A 22,455-nucleotide genomic window follows, 5' to 3' on the forward strand; every position below is an offset into this window, starting at 1 on the left:
AGATAGATAAATAGATAGATAGATAGATAGATATAGATAAATCAATAAGTAAATAAACAAATTAATAGATACAACCTATCTTTCTAAATATCCATCTATCTATTTATCCATCTGTTCACCTATCTATGTATCTATACATCTATCTATCTATCTCTCTATATCTGTGTGTCTACCTTTCGCTTGCTATCTATCTCTCTATCTATCTATATACCATACATGCTACAGCGAATCCCAGAGACTGGAACACACTCTTATTTGTAGAACGGACCTGACTGAAGATAAATAGAGGCCGACCGTCTGTGTGGGGCAGGCGATGGGGGCGCCCTTGCGCGGACCAAAATATTTACTGTGGTCGGGTATTGGCGGAAAGGTTTGCCGATGTGACAGGAGGCGGCGGGACGGGGATTGGCTGGACCTGCTATTTCTTTGGGGCACTGGAGAGGAATATACCGTGTGTGTGTGTGTGTGGGGGGGGGGGGGGGGGGCCTAAAACGTGGTGAAGGCCGCGTGATGGTGTACTAGAGGTGGGATTAAAAGGGACTAGGGCGGTGCAGGGGGCACAAACGATGCGGTGAAGCTAAAATAATGTAAAAGGGAAAGCGTGAGACTTGTGAGGGGAAAAAAATCTGATGGTAAAGCGTGTGGCAAGACCGTGATGAGCTCGCTTGGGTGGTGTTCAGGAGGGTGTTTGGAATGAAGTTATGAAGGAATCGGAGCATGCAGTCACCTCGAAAAAAGCAGGAGTAGTGTTGTTTGCTGTCATTCTAAAGTTGAATATCATCCACTATTTTTTTTCTCAATGGTATGAAAATTACGGTCTTTGATGATTGAGGTGGTAGATTTGGTGCGGCTGCGGATGGTGAAGGTGGTGGTGTGATTTTGGCGGTACTTGCTGTAGTTATTATGCTGACAAAGTCGTAGAAGAAATCGATGTTGTAGAATAATATGGTTTTAGAAGATGGAACTGATGATATTGAAAGTAATGTTGTGGTTGTGGTGGCTATGTGAGGGTGCGCATTGAAGTGTTAGTTGGATCCAAACACTTCTCCCTTGATTCTGACTTGACCCTCTCATTTTGGCCTCTCATTCCATATATACTTTATTTTAGCACTTTTTTTTTACAGTAAAGGAAGCAGCTCAAAGGCAAAAGCATAATAAAATGTCCACTAGACGCTGCGCCTAGTGGACATTTTTTTATGCCTTTGCCTTTGAGCTGCTTTCTTTACCGTAAAAAAAAGTGCTTGCTACTATAGAAGATGGACGTGATGATTTTGATGATAATTGTGGTGGATGGAAAGCAAAAAGATGAGAAGTGTTCTGTAATGGAAGATAGAAGTGGTGATTTGATAGTAATGCTGTTGGGTGTGATGCTTATGTAGGCTACATGTGACGGGTTCCACTTAATTAACCCCAAATCAGCATTCATATTTGTCTATTGTGGTTTAGTGGTGAATTTAATGTTAACGGGGGAGGCTGTTCAAGTGACCCTAACTAGCAAGGCAATGATTTGATTTGATTGATTTACTGACGTATGCAGTTATGGCGCTGCAAGGAGCAAGGCAATAATAAGTGTGTTGTGGTCTTTTGCAGATCTGCGGGTATGCTGCGACGGCGAGGCCACGAAGCTGCGGCCGACCAACGTGACGGTGGTGCGGACGTCGCCGACCTCTGTGCTGGTCACCTGGACGCGCCCGAGCATCCAGCCCCTCAAGTACGAGATCACCTACAAGCCCACCAACGCCAAGTGAGTAACGACGCCGCCAGGCCGAGGAATGTCGTGGATCGATCACTTTGAACCTCTTAATCTGCCAACCAGGGGCCATATTCTCAAACGTTTCTGGGCCTAAACACCCACTCTTGATAAAGCTTCCGTAGAGGTTGTGGGAGATTCCGTGGGTAGTTTTAAGAGTCTAGTGATAGTTTGGCAAGACTTCTGCACCAGGAAGCTTGAAAAACACTCACGACAACCCGACTAATCTCCTTTGTGGCCATTGGAAATATTTGTAATGGGAACCGAAAGTGTTTGAGAATACAGGCATTGGCGCATTGTGTTTATATTTTAAATGAAGTGGTTTCTCAAATGGTTGTTAACCCCCAAACTTACTGACATGCCTATCAACGATAAGGCCAAACAGGGATGAACTACCAAACATCCATCTTAAACAGTCTTTTAAAACGTCTCAACCCACTATTCCGAGTTAGTGAAGCATCAAATGAGATGGCATGTCGAATGGAATCTACCAAACACACACACACACACACACACACACACACACACTACAACGCCAAATAATGCTGTGTTTTAATCCAATAAATGTCGCGAGTCAATGATTTTACGCCGACTTTTTCCTGACGAGCAGCCTCTGTAACGATGGTGCATCAAATCATGTAGCCTGCCAGACGGTCGTTACCCAAATTACGAATCCAACAAGTATGTCAGACAGGAAAAGGAGTTGGGAATATAATTAATCAATCACGGGCCTTTAATCTCCCAGCCAGCCAGGGAGCCATCAAATAGAGTGGTTTTCCCAATGGTCGTTACTATAATTACGTATCCAACAAGTATACCAGCCAGGAAGTTAGAAACCCATCTGCTGACTGAGTATTCCCGGTCGGCAAACCCAACAAAGTGAACCTTGCCACGGCACTTCAGCCTCCTGAGTGGCGAGGGAAGGGAGATGAAAGATGCTCTGCTGAAGGGAAGGAAAGGAGAGAGGAGAGAGGAGACGAGAGGAGAGGAGAGAAGATTAGATACAGGGGTAGACGAAACGAGACGAGGAGAAACGAGGCAACAGGAGACGAGAGAAGAAAGAAGAGGAAAAGAGAGGAGATGAGAAGGGAGACGAGAAAGGAAAAGTAAAGAAAAATGAAAGATAGATAAAAATAAACGCGAAAAAAAGCCCCCAGCACAATAAGCTATGACAAACCTTGCTACTGAGAGGAGATAAGAATAGAATAGAAAGGAAAACTAAAGAAAAATGAAAGATAAATAAATGAAAAAATACGCGAAATAAATAAACAACACAATAAGCTATATAACAAAACTCGCTACTGAAAGGAGGTGCGACGAGAAATGAAAAGTAAAGAAAAATGAAAGAAAGATAGAGAAAAAAAGTCGCAAATATAAAGAAACATCACAGTAAGCTATAACACAAACCTCGCTACTGAGAACCTCCTCCTCCTTCCTCACCAGCTGCTCTATTTATAACACTCCGTAACGACTCCTGTCCCGATTATGTACTTTGACATCTCTAAGCAATTTGTCTTCCACCTCATCCTCTTCACTGCAAAGAATTCATTCACCCGAAGTCATACCAGGGTGCCCGTTTCCTTACTTATCAGAAAAAAATATCCATCAGTCCCTAAAAGATGAATAGATTTACATAATGCATTGAAGGTCGGGACATGTGTATCGCGCGGCGGTGACAGTAATTAGGCCCCGGACTCGTTGGCAGCGCGAGGCGAATTACATCCAGTTATTACTTATCGATCAGACGGAGGAGGAAGGAGACAAAGAGAGCTACTCACTGCCCGGCGACCTTCATCCAGAGGCTCAGCAACGACCTGGAATGAAGAAAAGCTGTTAGGGGAGCTTGTAACTATATGTGGGTGATCGATATATTACAAAAGATCTCTCTCTCTCTCTCTCTCTCTCTCTCTCTCTCTCTCTCTCTCTCTCTCTCTCTCTCTCTCTCTCTCTCTCTCACTTTCTCTCTTTCGTTATGAGTGTTCCTACGCCTTGTCAGTCCACTTTCATGTTAGTTTTCCCTGCCCTCGCAAACCCTCCCCTCCCTGACCTTCTCCTACTTCCTCCACTTCTACTCCACCTCCTGATTCCCTTGCACCTTTCTTCCTCCCTAACACCTGACCCTCTTGTCTTATCCTCCCCTCCTTGACCCCACCCTTGCCGTGGTTCCTCTGTCTCACCTGCTCTCCGCCACTCAAGAAGAGACTAAGAGGTTGCCGCGGTCGCGAATAATGAATCAAAATTGGCAAAGTTAGCGTTGATCTTCCTCCTGAGGTGCGAGATTAGTATACTCTCTCTCTCTCTCTCTCTCTCTCTCTCTCTCTCTCTCTCTCTCTCTCTCTCTCTCTCTCTCTCTCTCTCTCTCTCTCTCTCTCTCTCTCTCTCTCTGCACGTCTTAATTTCTCTACCGGTTTGCTTTCAGTGACTGTCTTTTTGCCTGCTTGTCTTGTCTCCTATTGCGTTTGTTTGTGTTAGCCTGGGTGTGTCTTTCAGTCTATTGGTCAATCTGTCTGTCATTTAAGTCTGTCGGTGTCCGCGGTTATCTCACACACACACACACACACACACACACACACACGTACAGGAGGGGGAGGACGAGGAAGGGGAGGACGAGGAGGGGGAGAAGAAGAAGGAGGAAGAGGTAAGGAGGAAGAGGAGGAGAAGGAGGAGGAGGAAGAGGAGGAGGAGGAGGAGGAGGAGGAGGATGGAAAGGTAATTGCAGTGTTAACATCAATGAAAAATGTAGCAATCAGAAAAAAGTAGGATATTAATTATAATACTGATAATGGGGCTGATAAGAGATAAGACGAGGGTGATGAGAAGGACGAAGAGGAGGAGGAGGAGGATTGAAAGAGTAGCTGTATTTGGAGGAAAACGAGGAGGAGGAGGAGGAGGAGGAGGAGAAGGAAGAAGAGGATGGGGAGAAGTAGGAGGAGGAGGAGAAGGAAGACGAAGAAAAGATGCCGATGAAAAGAAAAAAAACGGAAAAGGCAGAGAACGATGAAGAGGGTAACACGGAAGAGGAGAAGAAAAAGGAAGAAGAGGCGGTACAGGCGGAGAAGGAGGAGGTGGAGGAGGAAGAAGAGGAGGAGGAGGAGGAGGAGTTCACGAAATTGAAAAAAAAAGAAAAGTAAAAGTAAAAAAGGCAAAGGAGGAAAAAAAAAAAAAAAGAAGTTGAGGCTGAAGTCGCATATAAGGAATGTGAGTTTGGGAAAAAATAAGAGGAGGAGGAGGAGGAGAAGGAGGAGGCGGAGGGCAAATGGGTTTTAATGAACGATTAAAGTTAGGCGTTAAAAATAGTTCCCGAGTAATTTATTTTTCCCTGATGGTGTTCTTGATTCCCTTTCCTGTGCCGAATATTCCTCCAGCAGATGAAAAAACACTTCTCCTTCCCCGCCTGCCAGATCCTTACCAGAGTTATCATATTATCGTACTCAGAACATTGCTTTTATCGTTTTCAGGCCCAAAAACGTCGTACTCACAGAAATAAAGATATCCAATTAAAGTTATTATTGAAACTGTTAATTATTTATGTTTTTTTGCGGTAGTTATGAGTCACAAAGTTGAAAACGCAAGGTGCTGAGTACGACAATTTTACAACGCTGCTCCTTACCCATTCGGCGTATATCTGGCAGCATCTTAAAATTCACTCCATTATGCAAATCTTCGCGCCACTTATGGACTTTCTGGGCAAAACTCATGCCTGCTCCTGATACCTCCCGCCTAGCAGACCTTAGAGTGAATGCGTTTTGCAGTTTATTTACTTTCTCAGGCAAATATAATAATCACCGGACACACAAACACGATAGCAACTCTCTATACGCACACGCACACGCACACACACACACACACACGTAGCGCACCACCGGGATCACTACCATATTTCAGTCACCTCCTGCAGTAATCCACGTAATGAGATTAAACTCGGGCCGTGACTCAGGAGCGGCTCAGCGAGGGCTCGGCGGCGGCGTACGAGGTGAGGAGTGCACTGAGGAGCAATGGAAAGGTGATAACAATAACGAAACGGATAATAAAAATGGAAAGGATAATAATGATAAAGTGACAAGTGGGAGAGGAGAGTCACTGAGAAATATAATTGGTGTGTTTTAGAGTTAGGTGCGCTAAGCAGTGACCCACAAAAAGAAATTCCATGATATACGTGAACAAATGAACAGACAGACTAGACATACAGACAAATAAGCAGGCACAGTAAACAGGTAAAGACACAAAGAATCAGACAGACAGACAGACTTGTAGGCAGAGAGACAGACAAGCATACAGGTAGACAATATACACAAAAACAGGCAAGAAAGCAGAGACAGAAAGACAGAGAGAAAGAGCAACACCGAAAGGAAGGCAGACAGATATATAATTAGGCAGGCAGACACGTAAGCAAGCAGGGAAGGAGAGAAACAAACTTAGACATCTAGGCAAACGGTAAGACAGACAGATATATAGGCAAGCATTTAGGCAGACAGACACAGACAGGTATACACAGACAGAGAGAAACAAAGGCCTAACACACGACCAAAAACAAATAACTCCACCGACACAGAAACGCACACGAACACAAGGAAGGAGACAACAATAAACTGACGGACAATGGCAGGAACAATACCGGAGGCTGAGGGACAAAGCGGCGTTACCAGCCCCACGCAGGATAAACACGCCTCAAGGTACAACAAATGGATATCACGGGGCTGCTGGAATCCAGGGTCGGCGGCCAACATGTTGCCTGTCTCGGGCGGTGCGCGGCGCCAATGAATACTAACTGTTATCATAGATTCTCGTGACACACTCCTCTTTGCCCCCGAACATTTCCCTCCTCGTGATTCACTTCGCGTCGTGCCCTGGAGGTTCCCTTGAGAACCTTTCAATGTAACCTTTGCTGAAACCTGTTTTAGTTTTCCGAGGCGACACAAGGCTATAAGGAGACTTTATGGTGACCGCCTCCCATCTCTCAACTGGGTCAACATTGCCTTCTCGCATTCAACTTTACCGCTTTCACAAAAGACTATTTCTAGAGTAGGCACCTAGAGGATTTAATGAGCTTCACACACAACAGGTTATGTTCACACCCGTATGCGTACTTCATACATAAATGCTGTATATTATGAGTCAATAATGGAAGAAGCATTTTTTATGGTACGGTTAAAACAACATCTATAGCTTGGGCGTCCACTACACGACGCCAGTCTTCACGGAATGAGCTGGATCATTGTTTCCTTCCTGACCCGTTGCCATACGACAAGTCATAGATAACGTTTGTGATAACATCTGTATTTATATCAATAAGCAATTTATTTTCTCCTTCACGAATCATTCCTAGTACCAGGATAAAGGGGAATAGTATTTACCTTATTAATAATCACACAGTTACCACATAATTTTACCTTTATAAGCCAGTAGGCTGCTGTAAGCCTCTCCTTGACGCTTGATGTCGAGTGGAAAGCCAGAGTTAAATTTCCTGGCATAAATAATTCTGAGTTCATAAGGTCCAAAGAAGTTTTATAGCAATATTTCAGCTTCGTGTCCTTAATTTTGAATAAAAGTGAATTTGAACCTATCATTAATTTTTTTACGTGGCAGCCTATAGCGCCGGTAGGCTTTCTTGAAGGGCCTGGATGGTAGTCGGCCCCAGACCGTCATGGCGCAGGCAAGTGTTTTATAGTGGCGCCATTTTTTTCTTGGTTCATGCTGCCCCCAGGAGCTCGTTCTTGATTCACTTGGAAGGTTTCCTCTAGAGTCCGGGTTGATGGGTGTTCTTCAGGACAGCATGTGGGTAGTTTTAAGCCACTCGGCGGTGACTGAAAAATCCCAGGTGGTAGCGGAGGATTCGAACCCGCGTCGTCCATCACGCGGTGAATGCGGGGCCCGCACGCTAACCACTCAGCCACCGCCTACCCATACCCATGAATTTTGGAGCTGCGGCCGGGTGGAAAGTCAGAGATAAAGATGCTGGCATTGATCATACTGAGTTCATGGGGTCCTAAGGAAGGTTTTATGAAGGTTTCGGGAATATGTTTCTTACTAGGGATAAACGTCAAATATAACCCCCTATTGGAAGCTGCTGGCGGATATAAAGCCGGCCTTGACACTGCTGGCTAGGTTCATTCCGTGTTCAGGAGACTCCAAGGAAGGTTAAAGAAGAGTTGCAAGCATAGGTTCTTCACTCTGATTAAAAAAGTTTTTTTTTCCATTTTTTAGGGTACACCTTTCATACCTAAACCAAAGTTCTGATCAGGCAGCAATATATCTTTTGAGATGTCAGGGGTGGGCACTTCTCATCTAGGGGGCCAAACGTTTTGAGTTCCGAACTCGGAGTAAATGCTTTCTCATTTTCTGTTATTTCACGATTCTCTCCAGTTACACCGTCCTAGCTTTACCATGCCTATCACCTTACCTTTACTCAAGAAACCTGTCCCATTTCTTTACAACACTACGGCAACTCGTAATCCCTGCACACCTTTGGAAAGACTATTCAACGTTTTTAAGTTCCTCTTACGCATTACTCTCACATTAAACTCTCGCCAGCTCAACACACCAACGTCCCTCACGATACGTTAACTTTATACCGTCCAAGTGCCCCACATATATCTTGATGCTTGGCCGTCACTTGCACAATGATGACTCATGGCCGGGAGACGCACATTGTCAGGGCTCTCCATCCCATCCCCTGATCTCGGTAACGCCTTCCTCAAGTTGCTCCACACGAAACTAAGAGACGCCACACATCATTGTTAGGGACGTAGCGGCGCGAGTCACCTCTGCGCCAAGGTACCCCAAGACTCCCATCAACAGGAGTCCTCGTCCCGCTCCTTCCTCTCTTTTTCCTCTCATTATATCACACCGCGACACCGAACTTTAAAAACACTGTAATTTGTGGAAATAGAGTTAATTTGTCCAATTCCGGAGTCTCTGGAGGACGCGGGTGAGGCGGCGGGGCAAGGCCGCGGAGGAGGGTGATGAAGGGTGTCCTGTGTGACGTGTGAAACCGGAGGCCCGTCACTCATCAGAATTTATGGCGGGATTTGGGGAGACGCATGGACCAAGTGAAGTTAGGGGATTTTGTCCGTGGGTTCGCGTGGCAAACACAAACAGGGGAGGGTGATGAAGCCTGACGTCACGCTCTTCAACAAGTTCTGTCTCTCTGCAACTCATTCTTTTATTGATGTCACTCGTTTTATGTTACCCTCGCGTGTGGGTGAACTTGTTTACCTTCTTTAACCATCAGACGATCCGCAAAACATACTCTTTGAAAAACTCAGTGCGATGTTTTGGATATTAATAGTGCTTTTAAAATGCTGATATCTTTTATCGGTATTCATATTTATACTGAATGTAATTTCAATTCGAGACAGGAAAAATAATCACTATACTAAACTTAAAATACTACCCACTGCCTATTCCGCATCAAAATTATTATGGTTTCTTAGTCACCAAATGATGAAAGAAATCAACATTGATTTATTTAAATGTAGAATCAATGTATTTGGGACTTTCAAGTAATTTAATAATATATTCCCTTCTCAAATATGTATTTTATAAAAAAATAAATTGGCTTTCGAGAGCTAATACCACCCGAACGGACAACGGCAGAAGCAACGCAGAGCACGTACGCAAGAGGCAATAGACGCTGGACCCCCCCCCCCAAAAAAAAAAGCTGGACTGAGAAATTGTTTTAATTTTTACTCAATGAAGTAAATTGGAATTCGGATATTTTTTTAGGAGAGTCAAGAAGAATTCCGCCGCCGCTATGGATTGTTACCTGAGTACCGATGGTTTTAGGCTGCACCGACTGCTGCAGTGCCAGATTCCTTGGCAGCTGTGCGAAAAACTGTGATCATGTTTTTCTTCTGTAAACTTCATCACTAACTAACTGACGGGGAGCATATGCCAGGAGGCGCATCGCTTCACTCACCCGCCGCCTCCACTCCCAACGGTTTCCCACATCAAGCCTCCATGCATCCTCCCATCCCATCTCAACTTCATTACTGGCACAAAATATTTCGCTTTTCTTGATAGTTGATAAATGTGTTGAGATTCAGCCAATAAAAGCGGATAAATGATCTAAGTGAAAATGCTCCTATTTTTGGAAGTCGTGAATTATATTCTTTTAATGCGTCCTGCAAGGTTTGGGACTCGGCAGGTGATATGTGACCGTCAGCAAACTTTCTGCGGCGGCTGTTGATCACTGCGGACATTTGCATAAAACTGAGGCAGCAGCGGCGACGCACTCCCAGTTTATCACATCTCTCAGCAAAACTTCAGAGACAAAAATAACAATTTTTTTTATAATTTTAAGGGAGACAACATGTTTTTGTCCTGTATCAAAAGTTAATTTTTATAGTCTCTTGAATTTTGTTTCGAATATACAAGTAAATGGTTTTGGAACCGTGAAAAGTTTGAACTTTTTTTTTTTTGCAGCAGAGGAAACAGCTCAAGGGCAAAAAAAAGAGGTAACAATAATGAAAAAAAAGTCCGCTATTTGCTGCTCCTGTAAAAGCTCAGAGGAATGTTTTTTTTACGTCAACGCCTATAGCGCCGGTAGGCTTGCTGCAGGGGCCTGGATGGTGTTCGGCCCCAGCCCGTCATGGCGCAGGCAAGTGTTTATAGTGGCGCCATCTTCTGGCCGAAAGATAGGTCAATTTCAGAAGGAGAGGTGTCCTGATACCCTCCTCTTGAAAAAGTTCAAGTCGAAGGCAGGAGGAAATACAGATGAAGGAAGATTTTTGGAGAGTTTACCTGCGTGAGGGATGAAAGAGTGAAGATGATGGTTAAATCTTGCGTAAGGGATTTGGACAGCAAAGGGATAAGCTTGAGCGGAAAGTCGATGGTCGGCCCAGCCCGTTCTGGCGCAGGCGAGTGTTTATAGTGGCGCCATCTTGCATTGGCTCATGCTGCCCTAGCTCATCTATAATATAGAATATATAGTCCGGGTTGATAGGTGGTCTATATATATAGCATGTATATATATATATAGCCACTCGGCGGCGGCTGAAAAATCCCAGCTTGGTGGCACCGGTCGGGGATTGAACTCGCGTCCTCCTATATATATATATCCTTCCAGCCACCGCCTCCCCTAATTTTTTTATCCTCAAACTTTTCACAGTGTGTGTGTGTGTGTGTGTGTGTGTGTGTGTGTGTGTGTGTGTGTGTGTGTGTACGCGCGCGCGCTTGTGCGTGTGTGTGTGTGTGTGTGTGTGTGTGTGTGTGTGTGTGTGTGTGGGGGCGCGTATGTGTATATGTGCAAGTGGCAGGGCCGGGCTAAGAGTGCCGTCTGCGTGGCAGGTACCGCGTGGTGGCCGAGGTGAAGGCGCCCCTGAAGAGCGTGACGCTGGAGCGCCTGCTGCCCCTCACCCAGTACCAGGTGTTCGTCACCACCGTCATCAACAACACTACCGTCTGGACGTCGCCCATCGTCACCTTCCGCACCTCCATAGAGGACCCCAACGCTCCAGGTAGGTCGTTGTTACTCATATATAGGTCACGGTAAAGGTTACCTGACCTGTCTCCAGGATAATATTTGGATTTACGGACAAGCAATATACGTTGATGCAAAAGGCGATTAGCTTGAAGCTATACTTAATTGAATATAATCTTGTAAATATAAAACGAATATGAATAATTTTACCATTGAAAAGGTGCCTAACGTTATGAATATTAGCAACGTGTTAAAATTATTAAAGAAAAATTCAATATACCAGGAGGACTGGTAAATCGTTTATTTCCTGCTCTGCAGCAATTCAATTCCAGGCAAAACGTTTGTTTTATTCTTTCATTAACTAATTAGAATATAATATTTACTGCTGATAGTAAAAGTAGGAAAACAAAACAAAAAAAGCTAACAGTTTTTGTATTGTTCCACGCGTTTCATTACAAGTATTATCGAAAGACAAACATACAGCAGCGAAACCTTTCATGGATACGCATTCATATTATTATTGACTTTGAAACATGACTAAAAAATAACAGCACGGCCAAATTCCTGTAGTAGGGTGTTCATGCTTTCACAGGCAGTTTGTATTCACTGCTATATGAAGACAGAAATTCTTAAATATCTGAATATCACGTCTCTTATAATGCTATAAGTAACCGTTGCCATTTCCCTTTATATAAAGCAACTAATAACAAGCGCCAATGAATGATTATCTCTAAGCACCGTACACTTAAAAAAAAAAAAAACTTTCCAGAGTCCGAAATTCACCACGGTCCTTTCATTAATTTCCCAGGCAACGGGACGGTCAGGATCTTCAGCACCCCGACCATCCTGGAGGACGTGGGCTTGGACGATGTGGGGTCCTCGGTCAGCGATAGAAAGATAGGCCACGTGAGGGTCCGCGCCGAGGAGGTGGGAATCGTGTTGCTGGTGCTCGCCGTGTGGATGTTCGCTATTGCTCTCTTCTTCAACAGGTGAGATGGACTTATGGACGGAAAGGTAGAGAGGTAGGAAGTCAGGTGAACGGATAGATAGATAGATAGGTAGATAGGTAGGTTAGGGGAGAGAGAGAGAGAGAGAGAGAGAGAGAGAGAGAGAGAGAGAGAGAGAGAGAGAGAGAGAGAGAGAGAGAGAGAGAGAGAGAGAGAGAGAGAGAGAGAGAGAGAGAGAGAAATAGGCAATCAGAAATTCAGAAGGGAAAGCTCTGAACTTCCAAATTTACATCTTGGTAGAACACAATGAAAAAGACCAGAATGGGAAAACATGTTGATCTGTTGGCGGAATAAGGTGCCGTGATGAGACAAAGGAGGAGAACACGTAGCTGGGGACACGGTGATGCCAGCCAGGTGTGACGCAGGTGTAATTTAATCTCTCTCTCTCTCTCTCTCTCTCTCTCTCTCCATTGCTTTTCCTTTCTTTTTTTGTGTGTTATTAGAGACGTGAGTGTGAATGAGAAGGAACATGAAGAAGGTATTTTGCAGCAGCCACTGAGCCATAAAATTAACTACCCTCTCGTAAAATGTGTGTGTGTGTGTGTGTGTGTGTGTGTGTGTGTGTGTGTGTGTGTGTGTGTGGGCGTTTGTCTAGACTTGCATGTTTTTATGAACTATGTTATTCTGCTTCCCATCTCACGTTTCGCAGTTCCATTATGAAGGTATTAATTTAGTTGTGTGATTATGCTCACTTGAAGTTGATATAAGTTTTTCAAGGACATGGAAGTGCTAGGTAAATGCAAGTGTTTTTTCTTATGATTTTTATTTTTAAAATAAATATTTTTTTGTGCTGCCTCTAGCGCCGGTAGGCTTTCTTGAGGGGCCTTAATTAAGGACGGCCCCAGCCCGTTAGTGGCGCAGGCTTATTTCATTTATAGTGGCTTCAGTAATGTATGACTCTTGCATGGCCCACGCTGCCCCCCGGTGCTACTCTTGACCGAAGTCGCTGAAGTTAAGGTTGATTGAAGATCCGGACAGCATGTGAGTAATCTTCCGCCACTCGGCGATGTCTTGAAAAATCAGTGTGTTTCGGTGGGAACTCGAACCTAGTCCACGCTAGGTCCACGGGTTCACCATGCCCGCACGCTAACCACTCGGCCACCGCCTTCCCATTGGTTATATAATAGATGAATACGTCGTTCACTTACTCAGTAACTGCTCAAAAAAAATAATATGAGTGCTAAAACACCGCAAGTGCTTCTCGATACAAAAGAAAACAATTAAAAAATAGAAAGTTTGCTTGCTCCAACGTAAAATTGGTATCACTGAACCGCACCAGAGAGTGCCCTGATCCGACGGGCCTCTATCCTCTCCCCGCCGCGCCCCCCTCCAGGCTGGGGCAACACCTCTCCCATCAGAATCAAAAGTTGATTGGAAACGGAATAGCCACGCGGTGCTGAACATTTTTGGGGAGCGTACAATTTTTTTTTAACCAAGGTGGAGGAAGGCCGCACCTGTTCTCGAGTATCACAAATGGATTGAAGAAAGAAGTAAAATCGTAAATCTATATTTTGTTCCCTTTACGTTCTCTGACAGCCTTGCATGTCTTTGGTAGATTTCGTTTTGATAAATTTTTGAAGGAGATCGAAACATTTCTCCACTCGTTTATCCGACAGCTTTCAATATACCTTCCCAGTCCCGTGACGCTGACCGTGACGGCCGCACATTACATACAGTGTGCTCATGGAACAACTGATTTGTGAAATTTATATATATATATATATATATATATATATATATATATATATATATATATATATATATATATATATATATATATATATATATATATATATATATATAATGACGCTAACAAAGATAATGCAGTGATAAAATAAACAATCCTTTAATCATCTTCGTGCAACCTAAATATTGGTATTATGAGAAAAAAAAAACACAGTAAATTACATAATTACTGTATTAGAGTTTAGCCGTAGAATGGATTAATTAAGGAATAAAGATACTTCTCTTACATCAGTAAGATGAAATGGACGCTAAGATTTGTATGAAAATCTATTGAAACTTTTGCTCAGAGGCCAAGGAAGAGAGGTTGAAATGCTCTTATTAAGTTTGGAGGTACAGTAACAACTACTTGATGGGCCAAACGAGAACATGGGCAGCAAACCCGTTGTGGCCAATGCAGCGCAGGAGGTAGAAGGTCAGGTAAGGGGAACAGATGAAATGTGCAGCCTTCGATTTTACCTTACTGACAAGTGTGCTGGCGGTGGCGGGACTCCCTCACTCGGCGGTGCACCTGGTGAAGAGGCGGGCGAGGCTGCTATATAGACCTGGGGAGGAAGAAAAATTGTTGAAGACGAGAACTGACTTGTCCAGAAGTTGTTACAAGAAAATTTTGATATTATCTTACAAGGCAAACCCAGGATATCATTTTGCCCTCCTTTCATAATTGGACAAACAAACCTAAAACTTCAAAACTAAATAACATGCACTGGATTATTTATTAGGAAAAATCAGCTACATGGCACCACACATAATATATAACTGTGGTTAAGACATATGGACTGTATAGAGCTTGTGAGAAAAATACCTGGAGACCTAACTGAGGGTGGTAGAACATCTGCACTTGATACATATATTGAAAAGAATAATAATAATCGGTCACGGCAGCAAGAGGCCGCCCTGGATGTGAGCCATGTAGAGAAAGAACGAATGTGCAGAAGATTCACGCAAGACAATTGAATTTTCAGGATGTTTAATAAAAGAGGAAATAGTTCGCCTAACTACCCAAGGGACAAAAATCATGAAACCGCAAGCAGAGTATGAAAGTTATGCTAATAGGTAAGAAGGACGGCAGCCACATATACATGACATTATTATCTGTGAAAGGAAGTCTCGAAAACTTTGGAATGGCAAGAAATCAGAGGTAAGAGTTGATAGCCCGAGGGATTAGAGTGATTTTCCTCCTTTGGATAACGAGAAGGATAGGATGGAAAACTTCGACCTGACTGTAAGGATGGAAACAATTATATAAACGTCAGGAGGCAATTAGCCAGAACAATAATCCTTGTCAGCTGGGGATTAGGAGCGTTAATATTTCCACAATGCATTTCGATAATAACCGTGATAAAAAGTCCTGAAAGAGAGTTGAGGAAATTTTGAATCAGTAAAGTTTTGAGGGAAAAAATCATTAATATCTGCAAAAGGAGACTAAGAAGACTATTAAGCAAGAAGAACGAAAAGACAGGAGAAAACGATTCATAAAATATTTTTGATTAAATGCCAGACATGAGGAAAGCGTAAGTATCCTCAAGGAATTAGTATGTTTTGTTGATGAAATTGGTGAATCTTGGATATTCGACGATAACAAGGAGATGCCAAAACGGTATGAGAGGCTGGATACGAAGGTCTGCGGTTCCATTTATGAGTCACATTTGTTTCGGCTCGAGAACAGGCATGATTGAAAAGATTTTTGTGGAATTAAAAATAGAACAAAACGACAAAAATAGTTACGCATTCATACTTGTCACAAACACCGCTGTACTGTACTAACGTACATATACAATTTCATTAAACAAAAAATGACCTCTAAAGATTGCTCCCCTCTAAACACAAAAAAAAAACAGCATGCAAAACCGGAGAACAAAAAAAAAAAAAAAAAAAAAAAAAAATCTGGACTTAAATAAACACACTGTCTAATCCGGCGTGTCGGCCGCCCTCGTGCCCGCCGCGGCAAATATCTAATAAAATTTATGGGTCCGCTTATTCTCCCTCCCGCCTCAAGCCAGTCTTCTGAAGAAGCTGATAAATGAAAAGAGGTTTCTGGGCAATAATTCTGTATATGAATTATGTTGTGTGTGTATATATATATATATATATATATATATATATATATATATATATATATATATATATATATATATATATATATATATATATATATATATATATATATATATATATATATATATATATATATATATATATATATATATATATATATATATATATATATATATATATATATATATATATATATATATATATATATATATATAAATTGTAAGTTCTTGAACATACGCTATACACATTCGACTGGTATAGAGTGTAATAGTAGCTAAAGAGACCGAGTGCCAAAAATATTCTCGGCCAGCCGCCAATCTCTTCAAGTGGCGGTGGGGAGAACTTTCTGAACTTATAGCGTCCCTCAGGTCGGGTTTATATCCCCTGAAACATAGAGCACAATTTATCCTTCCTTCAGTATTGTCGTCACGGCGGGCGGCGCAACGACCTTGGTGGGAGGCGACCTTCCTGCCGCATAATTAATGTTGTTCGCAGGCACAGGAAGCCAGTAACCCCCCATCCCCCCCCCCCCTTCCCCTCCCGTGTGTGTGTGTGTGTGTGTGTGTGTGTGTGTGTGTGTATTTACCCGGCCGTCAGCAGCATGTCAGCCCGTCTGCCCGCACCGCCGAGGAGCCTCACGTCCCCGCCGCCGCTCCCGCCCGGCACAGTCAACGGCGCAACACCTGCCGTGCCGCTCAATACCCGCGTCAGGCAGACAAGAGCTCGATTGGCTCTTCTCTGCCCCAGGGCTTATATGAGTAAGTTCCTGGATAATGTCTTGCTAGCAAACTACTAAATCAGTAAGGTGCTCCACTAAGCAACACTCCCAACACTCCTTGGCTCTGATGAGAAACTCGTCGCAGTGAAGGGAGGATAAATAAACAGTATTTTGCAACAATAAGCAAGGTTTTTATCCACCTGCAAGCGACACATCAGGGAAAAAATGCAGTTTATCCTCGCCGGCTGGACGAGAGGTGCCACTTCGACCAATTCCCCAAATTGCATTCGCGTCCTGAACAAGACCGAATGAGAATGCTTTATCAAGCTAAACAAATTAGAGGAAGCGGCCCCCCCTCCATGCATGACTCTGAAGGCACACGAAGAGTTTTTTGGAGAAGAGGAAACATAACGCCAGGGCTTATGTGTGCAGAGCGGGGAAGACAGGTAAACGTTGAGCCTCAAGCAAACGGCCGAGTTACTTAGAGTCTGGTGGTGCAAATTCTTGGAAGTATTAATCCTTGGGAAACTTACGCATAGGTGGTCTGAAAATCAGTGTCCTTAGGAGAAACGATGAGCCTTGACGATCCTGCTCACGTATTCTTTGTTCCCACGGTTGTTCGTTGCTGCGTCCGTGTCTGTTATCATTTCGAGCTTCGTTGAATATGGATAAAGAAAGACTTGAGAGATCTTATTTAACGGCACATGGATAGTAATGCCCATGACTGCCTCGTGGAACCTTGTTAATAGTGACTTGAAAAAGGAGTAGGCTTTGTACTGCCGCTCTAAGAAAAATCAAGCACTAGTCCATCAATGAAACCGAAGAAAATAGAAAAAAAATGAAAATCTGCGCCAGTGAAAATACGCAAACAGTGAAGGCTTTGCACTACCTTTATCTTGTATGTTGTTTTCTTTTGGAGGATACCTGTTATAACGTTCGTACACAGTTTTGCAAATACAGTAATTAAGAGTTTATTCCGCTGTGCCCTTGCAATAAATAATCGTGCACTCGACATTAGAGTGTGTGTAAAATTATGCAAAGGGCGGTGATTAGCAGTGATGGGCAGGAGGGGAATATTTGATGTGGCAGCCAGTGTGTGTGTGTGTGTGCGTGTGTGTGTGCGTGTGCGTGCGTGCGTGCGTGCGTGTGCGTGTGTATGTGTGTGTGTGTGTGTGTGTGTGTGTGTGTGTGCAAGCAGTGGGTAGGAGGAAACATTATCACAAATCACCTTGAGAGCTCGCAAACATCAGAAAAGCGAGACGGCGAAGCAGACAACTTTAAGGTCAAACAAAAACACGAAAAAGAAGATCCATCGTTAACTCTTCCCACTTCCTGCTATTAAATTTCTCTCCCTCACCATCCAATTTCTTACTTCTCTTCCGCTTCTTTCCCTTCCCAACTCTTCTCCCTTTTCATCCTCTGCTATTTTTTCCTTGACCTTGTCCTTAACCTTACTTTTATTCGTCCTCCTCCTCCTCCTCTTCCTCCTACTTCTGTTTCTCCTACTTCTCTTTCTCTTTTTTCTCTATCTCCATCATTCACACCTTGAAGTTTATTTTCTTCGTTTCCTTTCTCATTTTTCCATTTTTCCTTCCTCTTTTCGTTCCTCTGAGTATTTCCTTTACCTTCCTCTATTCCTCTTTCCCCTCTTACCCTTCCTCCTTCATTTTCTTTCCGTCTTAAACCCTCTTCGCCCTCTTTCTCTTTTTCTTTAACTTTCCAATCATTGTCTCTATCTTCCCCCTAATTCTCTTTCTCTCAACACCTTTGTTCGTAACTTTTATCCTCATGGTGGTTTCTCTTCCTCTTTCTCTCGTCCCCTTACTTATCTTTCCTCCTCTTCCGGTGTCTCCTCTTCCCGACATTCCAAGCCTTTGTCCTCAACATTCCTGTTCCTACCTTTCTCCCCTTACCTCCACTCCGGGCTCTTCGCAGTCTCTTTCGTCCTTTGCGTCCTCATCCTTCCTAATCCGCCCCTACATTCCTCTCCTTTCACTTCCTCCTTCTTACTCCTCGTCTTCCACTACCCCCTCCAGTCTTAGAACTTCTGCTCAGTTTCCTTCCTCCTCCACTCTCCTCCCTTTCAACCCCTTGTCTTCAGTTTCAACACGGCAGTAGAGGCATGTCAACACTCCTCAGCATATCCCTGTTTGCCTCGCCCCCGCGTGTTGGCCCGCCCGGGTTATGGATGGGCGAACACTCTCGGCCCGGGAAGCGTAAATCGTGCCAGAGACTAAACGTATGATGCTCGAAATGACGGATGTAAGGAGAGTGACGCATCGAGGCTTCGGAGGACACTTTGGATCAGGAATCTATTTTTTTTTTATAGATTGCAGCTTTGAATTTTTATAGCTATTATTTTTCTGTTTGTTTTGTTCTTACTATGCAGCAAAAAAATAATAGGTCAGCCTGAAAATTCATAGAGATTGGTGACCTGATATTTTTATTATCATTATTATTATTATTTTTATTATTATTATTATTTTATCATGATCATTATTAATATTATTATCAAACACAGTGCAATAGATCAAAGTGGAGGTTGGGGAAGCCGGAAACCAACAACACAGTATTTAACTCGCCTGTTTTAGGGTTCAGTGTTTATGTGCGGGAACAAATAAAGAAGCTGGGGAGAAGAAAGTGAAATATAGCATGACGGCACCGTAGACTTACACAAACAGATGTTCAATAAATTGTTCACACTATATAGGCTTTTTTTGGCTGTGCATGCCACTGAGAACAGGGAGAGTGTTATGCAACATGGGCACAAGTCCTTGGCCATGAAGGGAAGATGGAAAGATCACAGTGGATTGTAGGCATTAGCAATTAGCAGTGGGCTGCACCGCTAACTGAAAAGTTAGCTTCGCTAATTGGTAATCCACTAAGTAAAAAGTTAGCTTCGCTAATTGGTAATCCACTAAGTAAAAAGTTAGCTTCGCTAATTGGTAATCCACTAAGTAAAAAGTTAGCTTCGCTAATTGGTAATCCACTAAGTAAAAAGTCAGCTTCGCTAATTGGTAATCCACTAAGTAAAAAGTTAGCTTCGCTAATTGGTAATCCACTAAGTAAAAAGTTAGCTTCGCTTACGCTAAACTGATAAAGACATTAGTGAAAGCTAATACTAACCGTTAACTTTTTTTGTAAGGATTTAGCTTCGGTTTAGTATTTTGGCTCTAAAACCCTTAAAATCAGATCTAGTGACCTGAAATTTTAATATGTTGTAGCTTAGACATAGAGCTTTCCAGAACGGTATAGCATGTCAAAATCAGATGATGATCAAAATGGGTGGCATGCGCTGGGTGTGTCCTCTTGACATGTGACTTCAAGTTGTAAAGGCTCGCCGTTAATGATGGTCCTCTTGGGGTGGCACATGACGCACCTGAAGTGCAAGACATTGGCGTTCGTCATATCTCTTGATTTAAGGACAAAGTACTTCTCCTGGTGGGGCCACGGGTTCTGGAACTTCTGGGACTCCTGGCCGTCAGCTTGAGTGTCCTCCGCCTCACCCACAGCTGCTGCCGGCTCCTTAACAGGGTCAACATAATCAGGTGGAACAAAAACGTCCTTCCATGACGTCGATAACGATAAACAAGGCGACAATAATGAACGCGACTACACGGTGACAACGTTGCAACTTAACTAAACAAAGAGCCCAACAAGCAACAACAAGAAGAGAAGAGAAAGAAGCATCCAGTTTATCCTAAATCCGTATATTTTACCCAAGATTTCCGCAAATTTACGTATTTTTTATTTTTTTCATAACTGACACTTTTATTTTTATTATTTTAAGTTTGCTTCTTGTCAGGTGGAAAATATCGAATTCTTGTTATTAAGTCCCGAGTTTAAAGAGTTGGAAATGGAAGATGCATTACCCTAAAACACTCAAAAGTTTCCCTAATAATTGTCCAATTACCTTACTTTAAGGCGTAATTTACCCAAAAGTGGAAGCCCTGGAATTATTGCGCCATGTGGCTCAACTGGTGCTGTGTCTGCCCACAACGGACAAGAACAAACCTGTATGAATTTTTAGCGGACTTAAGTTAGCGGAGGAGGAACTTCATTTAGCGGAAGCTAATTGGTTTCCAAAGATAGCGAAAACGCTAAATAGCTAACGAAAAAGTTAGCTTCACTAATTAGCGGTTAGCAGATTAGCGGAACAGTGCCCCTCACTGGCAATTAGACACATGCAAAGAGGGCATGTGGGCAAAGAGGAAATACACGATCTATTTACAGGACATGAGGCCGTAGGGTAGGCGGTGGCCGAAGTGATAGCGTACTGGACCCACATTCGCCGCGTGATGGACGACGCGGGTTCGAATCCTCACGCTACCACTCGGATTTTTCGGTCACCGCCGAGTGGCTTAAAACTACCCACATGCTGTCCTGAAGACCACCCATCAACCCGGACTCTAGAGGAAGCCGTCCAAGCGAATCAAGTACGAGTTCCAGGGGGCAGCATGAGCCAATGCAAGATGGCGCCACTATAAACACTCGCCTGCGCCAGAACGGGCTGGGCCGACCATCAGGCCCCACCTGGAAGAAGCCTTGGGCCGACCATCAGGCCCCACCGGGAAGATGCCTACCGGCGCAATAGGCAACAACGTAAAAAAAAAAAAAAAAAAAAATATTTACAGTCTATTTACAGACACAACAAAAAATGAAAACTCTTATTCGATGATGAAAAATACCTGATAAACAAAACAAAAGTATCGGTGATTATGAAAATGATGTTAAGTTCAAGAAGATACGTACGAATATCATATGAATATGTGTAAAACACAATACGAAATCGCGAGTGGTTCCATTTTGAAAATTAATTACCTATATTTAGGTTGGATCCCTTTACTAACTCCTTTGCGCTGCTAGCCAGGCATTGGTGGGTCGGGTGCGGCCGGGGGGGAGGAGGAAGAAAAGAGGACGAAAGGCGGGGCTTCCTTGTGTGATTTGCTCGCGAGTGTGAGTTCAAAGTCCTTGTCATCTTAATTTAGACAGTAATTAACTTCGACTTACCACGAACCTATATATATATATATATATATATATATATATATATATATATATATATATATATATATATATATATATATATATATATATATATATATATATATATATATATATATATATATATATATATATATATATATATATATATATATATATATATATATATATATATATATATATATATATATATATATATATATATATATATATATATATATATATATATATATATATATATATATATATATATATATATATATTTTTTTTACGTCGTTACCTGTTGCGCCGGTAGGCATCTTCCTGGTGGGGCCTGATGGTCGGCCCAAGGCTTCTTCCAGTTGGGGCCTGATGGTCGCAGGCGAGTGTTTATAGTGGCGCCATCTTGCATTGGCTCATGCTGCCCCCCGGAACTCGTTCTTGATTCGCTTGGACGGCTTCCTCTAGAGTCCGGGTTGATGGGTGGTCTTCAGGACAGCATGTGGGTAGTTTTAAGCCACTCGGCGGTGACTGAAAAATCCGAGTGGTAGCGTGGGGATTCGAACCCGCGTCGTCCATCACGCGGTGAATGTGAGCCCAGTACGCTACCAGTTCGGCCACCGCCTACCCATATATCCGAAATGCGTGCGTGCGTGCGTGCGTGTGTGTGTGTGTGTGTGTGTGTGTGTGTGTGTGTGTGTGTGTGTGAGAGAGAGAGAGAGAGAGAGAGAGAGAGAGAGAGAGAGAGAGAGAGAGAGAGAGAGAGAGAGAGAGA

At 43.1% G+C, this 22,455-nt stretch overlaps 1 protein-coding gene and 1 long non-coding RNA gene across 3 annotated transcripts in view; one reads left to right on the forward strand and one right to left on the reverse strand.

Annotated features, from left to right (window-relative positions):
* LOC126998995 (uncharacterized) overlaps window positions 1–15,940 on the reverse strand; it is a 66,176-nt gene extending 50,236 nt beyond the window's left edge. Inside the window, exons 1-2 of the long non-coding RNA XR_007753091.1 lie at window positions 14,381–15,940; window positions 3,529–3,564 (exon numbers count right to left, since the gene is read on the reverse strand). This is a non-coding gene — a long non-coding RNA (uncharacterized LOC126998995). The remainder of the gene's footprint in view (window positions 1–3,528; window positions 3,565–14,380) is intronic.
* LOC126998994 (uncharacterized) overlaps window positions 1–22,455 on the forward strand; it is a 78,621-nt gene that overhangs the window by 50,260 nt on the left and 5,906 nt on the right. For both annotated transcript variants that reach the window (XM_050861304.1, XM_050861303.1), the window contains exons 3-5: window positions 1,591–1,744; window positions 11,039–11,208; window positions 11,980–12,160. In XM_050861304.1, coding sequence (XP_050717261.1) covers window positions 1,591–1,744; window positions 11,039–11,208; window positions 11,980–12,160 — 505 coding nt within the window. The remainder of the gene's footprint in view (window positions 1–1,590; window positions 1,745–11,038; window positions 11,209–11,979; window positions 12,161–22,455) is intronic.

The sequence above is a fragment of the Eriocheir sinensis genome, chromosome 15 (genome assembly GCF_024679095.1).
Source record: "Eriocheir sinensis breed Jianghai 21 chromosome 15, ASM2467909v1, whole genome shotgun sequence".
In the NCBI taxonomy this organism is placed as follows: domain Eukaryota; kingdom Metazoa; phylum Arthropoda; class Malacostraca; order Decapoda; family Varunidae; genus Eriocheir; species Eriocheir sinensis.